At 47.7% G+C, this 7,266-nt stretch overlaps 1 protein-coding gene and 1 pseudogene across 2 annotated transcripts; both read left to right on the top strand.

The window, feature by feature from the left end:
- Positions 1-3,729: 3,729 nt before the first annotated feature.
- LOC149337647 (uncharacterized) lies at positions 3,730-5,217 on the top strand. The gene is made up of 3 exons (XM_089554924.1): positions 3,730-3,885; positions 3,956-4,129; positions 4,999-5,217. Exons 1-3 carry the CDS (start codon positions 3,881-3,883, stop codon positions 5,150-5,152), a joined length of 333 nt encoding a protein of 110 aa, XP_089411050.1. The 5' UTR covers positions 3,730-3,880; the 3' UTR covers positions 5,153-5,217.
- A 189-nt stretch (positions 5,218-5,406) lies between these two features.
- LOC149337646 (uncharacterized) lies at positions 5,407-6,507 on the top strand (annotated as a pseudogene). The gene is made up of 2 exons (XR_016284646.1): positions 5,407-5,507; positions 5,721-6,507. The product of XR_016284646.1 is annotated as an uncharacterized LOC149337646 (transcript).
- Positions 6,508-7,266: the final 759 nt, after the last annotated feature.

Below are 7,266 nucleotides of genomic sequence, written 5' to 3'. Positions count from 1 at the left end.
CCGAAACCAAAAAGCAAGTTCGCTCGTTCCTCGGTCTGTCCGGCTACTACCGCAGTCTCATTCCCCGTTATGCTGAGCTGGCTCAACCTTTAGTTGAGCTAACGCGCAAGACTGAAGGCAACCGCGTAAGGTGGACACCGGAGCGAGACCAGGCATTTGACAGGCTTAAACAGGCTCTAACGTCCAAACCCATTGTCAGGGCGCCTGACCTCGCGAAGGATTTTATTCTCCGCACGGACGCTTCTGGCACTGCTCTCGGGGCAATCTTTTTGCAAGAATACAACGGCACCCTTCATCCCGTATCATATGCTAGTCGACAACTTCTTCCCCTAGAGACGCGCTACTCAGCTATAGAGCGGGAGTGTCTTGCAATTGTGTGCGCCGTAGAAAAATTTCACATCTTCCTTTATGATCGCTCCTTTACCATTCAGACTGACCATCAGCCTTTGAAATACTTGTCTCAGGCCAAGCACCACAACAGCCGTGTGTTGCGCTGGAGCCTTCTACTCCAAGAGTACACATTCCATATAGAATATATTAAAGGGTCCGTGAACGTCGGTGCCGATTATTTGAGCCGGGCTTGAATTACTGAAGTGTACTCATGCTGTAAATATTGTACATAGTGGTCAATGTATATATGCTCATTTAATGTGCTCTTTTGTTTCCCCTGTTGTGTTCCATTGTGCTGTATGGTTGACTGTCGTGTGTTGTGTTTTCTGGTGCGAACTGGGCTAGTGCGAACCAGTCGTTCGGTTCAGAGTGCGTGTGTGTGGTAATGTGGTGCGTGCAAAACAGTGTCCAGCACCTCCTCGTCGCGTCTTCGGCTTCAGTCTTGTGTGCCGCTGCCCCAGGTAATTTTTTCCGATGGAAAAAACTGAAAGGGGGGTGCTTTTATAAGGAGCCAGCGCCACACTGCGGCTACAGAAGACGCACGGGAGGCGGCCGAAGAAGAAAAGGAAAGGAATACGTGGCAGAGAGAACGTGCGGGGGAGAAGAGGAAGACGGCGGTCGGCGACGGAGGTGGACCTGTTCGGCTGGCGCCCCGAGTTACCAGGCTTGGGCCTCAGCCGCAGACGTCCGGGCGACCAGACCCGGACAGCCGTCCTCGGGAGCCTCGGCCGTCACATCCAGGCGCCTCTCTTCCCGCCCAGCCGACAGCTTCTCGACACGGGCCGCCTCTGACATCTCCGTGGCGTACCTGGGCTACCGGACCTGAGGGCCATGCCCGGAGCACACAGACGCTATTTTCTACGGCAGCGTTGAGGCCGCCGTGGAGAACGCCGCCAACCGGGTGTCAACGAAAGGAACCCGACACAGGTGCCTAAAGTCTGCTCCGACACGCAGCCACGCCTCCTCGCTCGACGCACCAGGCTCATCACTGGGACACAAAGAAATTTAAGTGTGACTTTCCTTCTTGACTGTCTTCTCGCGAGTGTTTGTTTTTCTTTCCCTTTTCCTCTTTGTTCGCTCTCTTGTCTGTTTTTTTCCCCGTTTCATTTCAATGCTTCAATTAGATTTTCCTTTCCTGCAAATGCCGCCTCGTTTATTTCTTTCCTATAACTCATGAATTCTAATGCGTAAATTTGACCTGCAGTCTTCACTTCCTCACAGTACCACGATGTGGAGCGCCATTTCTCGGGTCTCCAGCTCTGTAAGGACACGTGTCGCTATTGAAGCTGCTCGCGCCACTGTGCGTACTATAATGTGGAGGGAGATTTCTCGGGTCTCCAGCTCTGTAAGGACCCGTGTCGCTATTGAAGCTGCTCGCGCCAATGTGCGTACTATAATGTGGAGTGACACTTCTCGGTTCTGCAGTCGTAGAAGGACAAGTTCCGCTATAGAAGCTGTCCTCGTCACTCTGCATACTACAATATGAAGCGACATTTTTCGGGTCTCCAGCTTTGTAAGGACACGTGTCGCTATTGAAGCTGCTCGCGCCAATGTGCATACTATAATGTGGAGCGACATTTCTCGGGTCTCCAACTCTGTAAGGACACGTGTCACTATTGAAGCTGCTCGCGCCACTTTGCGTACTATAACGTGGAGGGAGGTTTCTCGGGTCTCCAGCTCTGTAAGGACCCGTGTCGCTATTGAAGCTGCTCGCGCCAATGTGCGTACTATAATGCGGAGTGACATTTCTCGGGCCTGCAGTCGTAGAAGGACAAGTGTCGCTATAGTAGCTGCCCTCGTCACTCTGCGTACTATAATGTGGAGCGACATTTCTCGGGTCTCCAGCTCTGTAAAGGCACGTGTCGCTATTGAAGCTGCTCGCGCCAATGTGCGTACTATAATGTGGAGAGAGATTTCTCGTGTCTTCAGCTGTAGGACACGTGTAGCTATTGAAGCTGTTCTCGCCACTGTGCGTATGCTTGTGCCGATTTAGCGTTGTAGAGTTTTCAGTTGTAAAACGGCACATCGGAATCTGATGCGGTGGTCCTCCCGTGTGGCACCGCACATCTCCCTTACCATCGCACTTCGCTAACTCCGCTGGGTCGTCGGAGCTGTTAAATGGCTCTCCTCCTCTCCGAAGGTGCATGTGTCTCGTAACATCTGCAAGGTTCGCTGAACCGTAGGTGAAGGAGGGGCAGCTGAACTCATCTCCTTTCAATGCAGGCGTCTGCGGCCCGAACGAATTCTGTTTTATGAGCGAATACGGCTCTAGTTGTCTGTTTGGTACTGTTCACCGCCCTCCCGGGATGATCGTGGTCCGCCAATGAGCCCCGAACACAACCTCCTTCGTGGTATTCAGGAAAGCACAACGCTTCTGCGAAAAAAGAGAATAGAATGTGTAGTGTTAGGGAAATTTGTTTTTTTTTCGACTTACTCACTCCGCAATATTTTATTTCATTCTTTCAAACATGCCAGTTGCTTTTTGGAAAGAGCAATAATTCTCGATAATATTGATGTTAAAATAACACACAGAACGCGGACATTTTAAGGAAACACGCTACATCAGCGACATCTCAAGCAATAAGGAGTAAATTCAAGGAAGCTTTCAATATAGTGCCCATAGTGTACCTACCGTCCTATGTGGATCTACGGGGTTTATTGGACCTTGTTAAGGCAGCTCAAGCATGCCAGATTTTTGTTTGCGTCGAAGAATAATTTTCGCGAAGGTTGGGGCTCAGATAACACAGAGGAGGCGAAGATTTTCAGCAAACGCACCAAGTCAACATCTCAAGCAAGTGAATTGAACTGTTTTCTCTGTGTTGCTTTGACAGGGCCGAATATAAAGGCTGCGAGAGCGTCTGGTCGAGTGCGCCCACCTCTACAGTACGTGGCAACAGACAGCACGTTGAAGCGGCAGCGCGGAACAGCGATAATCCCAGATAAAAGCAGCTCTTTTGGCGCTCGGCTGCTGACCCGAAAGACGCGGGTGCGATCCAGGCGGCAGCGGTCGAATTTCGGTGTAGATGAAATTCTGGAGGCCGGTGTATTGTGCGCTCTCAGTGCACGTTAACGAACCCCAGGTGGTGGAAATTTCCGGAGCCCTTCACTATGTCGTCCCCGTAGCACGAGTTGCCTTGGGCCGTCAAACCGATGAAGCAAATCAAGATAGATATGGTCGCGCTTCGCGTCACGAGGTTATCAAGCATCGTACCAACGTTTTGAGCCAACAATAGGAAAAGTGCGCTGCGATGGTGGCGCCGCAAGACGGTCGGCAAGTGAAGCAGGCAGTGTGATTCCATAGCAGGCGAGTGGTGTACGGGAGCGTTGCTGTTGCTGCGTTCGAGGCGGCGTAATGTCGCGCGCAAACTGCTGTGTCGTAAACTGCCACAATACATACCGGAATTGCCCTCCTGGAACAAAGTTTTACCTTTTTTCTACGAGGCCGTGCCTTCAACACTAGCGAGACCAATGGATTCGCAGCGTGCGTCGCATGAAGTGAGTCTTTCACGTATGGCGTGGACGCGCTGGCGCATTTGACGGCGTTCGTTCTGTGTTTGATTTTCAGTGCCGACGGGAGCGAGTGGAAGCCACAGGAGTGGTCGAAAATTTGCATCGTGCATTTCGTTGGCGGTCAGCCGTCAACTAACCCGGCATCTCCTTCATATGCGCCTACAATTTTTCCGAAGGCATACCGTCACCGCACTACTACAGCCGACGAGAAGAAATCGTGCTTTCAAGGGTGAGTCTTGTCTTGTTGCCAATTAAATAGGTTGTGGCTGTTCGTAAACGTAGCCGTTGACTATCCACGATAGGAAAGCTCGCGTTTTTTAGTTCCGTAAGCTGTCGTGTCGGCAATGCTACTGTTTTGGCCCGCGGAGGCGTTAGCACAGAACTCGTGTGGCTGTTCATAAACGTAGCCCTTGACTGTTCACGACGGGAAAACTCGCGTTTTTTGGTTACGGAAGCCGCCGTGTCGACAATGCTGCGGTTTTGGGCACGGAGATGTTTCCGCGGCTCCGCGCGCTATCGCAAAATGTTTTTCGCAATGCATTCTTTACCTCTATTAATCGCCGAGCTACCTGCGTTGTTGGAAAAGTCTAGTGACTGCTCGGCGCGCGTGATAGCAGGATTAGAGCCGACTGCATGCGTGTAGCTTTTGGGAGCTGTTGTGGTGAGCTGATCGAATTTATTTGCGCACACGTTTTGTTCCTGGTCGCGATTTGCCCAATGCATATTCCTCTTTTTTTTTTCTTTTAAGAAGCTACATGTTTGGGAAAAGGCCTGTTCTACATAAAGTTGTCAGAGAAGAAATTGACATTTGAGTGCCCATTAAGCATTAAGCATTAAGTATTCTAGAAATATTTCAAGCACATTTATTTTCATGAATTTGATGCCAGTGCCTGCTTTACTACTTATTGGCAGGCATTGCATATTTGCATGTGTTACATTTAGCAGCATAACATGCAGCTGCTTACTGAAGTTTTCTCACTGCAGTTACCAGTCAAGGGCTTTTTATTTGCCTCAATTCTAGCTGCATTTTCGTTACTGACCACGATGTGTAGCAGTTCAAGGTGCAGTTTTAATGGAATTTTCATGTTTGTGACTTAGGTGGACCAAACGGGCATACAGTCTGGCAGCGGGCAATGAAGTCTCTCCAGTTGATGAAGGTGCGCAGCTGGCCGCAGAGTCGCCACAACCAGAGTCGTCACATGTTGACATGTATGCTGGAGGGAAACAAGAGGTAGCATGCTGTTTGGTTTAAAATGTTACCTTCAATTTTTACTTGCCTTACTACAAAAACTATAGTATCATATGTTTTGCCCTTTCAGGCTTCTACACAGACGGATGAGGGCAGCCTAGGCGCATCTGCATCCTTTGTAGTTTTGAGTTGTTGTTTATATTCAGAAGAGCTCGAAGCGTCTGTACAGTGCTGTCATAATCAGCCTTTAGGGACAATAAAATATGATAAAAGTGTAGGAACCATCAACGTGGATGAGATCAGGCCAAGAGGATTCAATGGCTATGAATCCGTGTCATCTGGAGATGGTGAAGCGCTCAGGGATTTGACTGGTGTTGCAGTTGCCAGGTTTGCGTTTCTTCTGGGTATGCTGACACAGGTGTGTTCTGAATCTCGTACTAACCAGTGAGAGCAGGTTAACCACATTTCGCCGTGCACAGCAGCTGACACATGCACAGCACTTAGTGCATGGCTCTGGATTCGAAAGGAATTAAAATCTCTAGCTGTAAATGTAACACTGGCTCTAAGACACCAAAGTTTTTTGATGACTGAAAAGAATAATTGTGGGACATGATTTTCTCGCATCATGCAGGCTAAAGCACCACGAGCAACCGACATCACTGCTGGAAGCCGGCTTCTGCTATTCCTGATGAAGATGAAGCACGGGTTGACTTTTGCAGCGCTGGGAGCCTTGTTTGGCACGCATCGCACAACTGCCTCACGTATATTCCATGCCATTTTGAATACCTTGTACAGCAAGACACAGGGATGGCTGGTTTGGTTTTCACGGGATGTGGTGCAGGAGACTATGGCTTCTTCATTCAGGAATAAGTATCCCATGTGCAGGGTTATTATCGATTGCACTGAAGTCCCCATCGAAAAACCGGCTGAGGTACACGAGCAAGTCAACTGCTGGAGCAGCTATAAGAGCACATTCACATTGAAATTTCTAATTGGCATAACTCCATCAGGGTTCATAACTTTTGTCTCAAATGTCTTTGGTTGGAGGTCAACTGATACCTACATTGCCGCTAATTGTGGTTTGCGGGAACTTCTTGAGCCAGATGACCTGGTGATGGCAGACAAAGGGTTCCCTCACTTCAGGTGTGATTTAGATGCATGCAAGGTTAACCTTGAAATGCCGCCTTTTGCCCACATGAACGAGCAGTTCACATCTGCTGAAGTTGAGCAGACATACAAGGTGGCATCACATCGCATCAATGTAGAGCGATGCATCTAGAGGATTAAAGATTACAATATATTGAGTACTCGGTTGTCATGGGACTTGAGAGTGCATATTGATGAGATTGTGCACATGTGTTGCGTTCTGGCAAACATGCAAGCACCGATCTTGAAAGATCAGTTGTGATTGCATTTTTGAAGGCGTGGTGATAGACGAGCTATTTAGGCACCAAACAGGATTTTTGAGTATTAAGGCTGCTGAATATTGGTATCCATGTTTTCATTGCTGTACCCTGTGGCCTCTTTCCAACTATTTCACTGCTGAATTGTTCACTGGCATTTCTCAGTATTAATAACAAATAATGATTTAGCAGTGAAGTGTCTATAAATACAGTTCTGGAAAAACAAGACTCATCTACGTGTCTAGAATGTTGCAGATCGTGCAGAAGTCATGATGCTTAAAAGTCATGATGATTAAAATAAACCTGTTTATTGCAAACCAAAATGTTGAATGGGGTGCTGAAACATAGATCACATGATAAAAATATCACAGTTATACAAATTATATTACTCAGTCCTAGATTACATAATGACGATCACAGTTATGCAGATTATCTCACTGATTTGTAGATCACGTTATGACAAGAGCACAGTTATACAGATTATGCTCTGAATCATATATCATATAATCAAAATATAACAGTTAAACAGAATTTATCACAGTTAAGCAGATTGTCCCTGATTTGTAGATCACATGATGACACAATCACAGTTATACAAATTATGCACTGAATCATAGATTACGTAATGAAAATATGATAGATAAATAATATATCACACTTATGCAGAATTGAGCAAAGTGCACATGCTCTGCCAGTATGCACAGAATAGATGCAGACTGGCTCTGATTAGAGTGCAACAGCGTACAGAGTTGACCACTTCTAAATTAAACGCAG

Source organism: Amblyomma mixtum, chromosome 7, assembly GCF_055824585.1.
Source record: "Amblyomma mixtum isolate Tamu chromosome 7, ASM5582458v1, whole genome shotgun sequence".
NCBI classification, from domain to species: Eukaryota; Metazoa; Arthropoda; class Arachnida; order Ixodida; family Ixodidae; genus Amblyomma; species Amblyomma mixtum.
This window is presented reverse-complemented; position numbering and strand designations above follow the sequence as displayed.

Bases quoted from the DNA above. Each gene is read 5' to 3' on its own strand.
- LOC149337647 (XM_089554924.1), top strand. The intron at 4,130-4,998 runs GTGAGTCTTGTC...TTTGTGACTTAG, and splicing joins AAGAAATCGTGCTTTCAAGG to GTGGACCAAACGGGCATACA.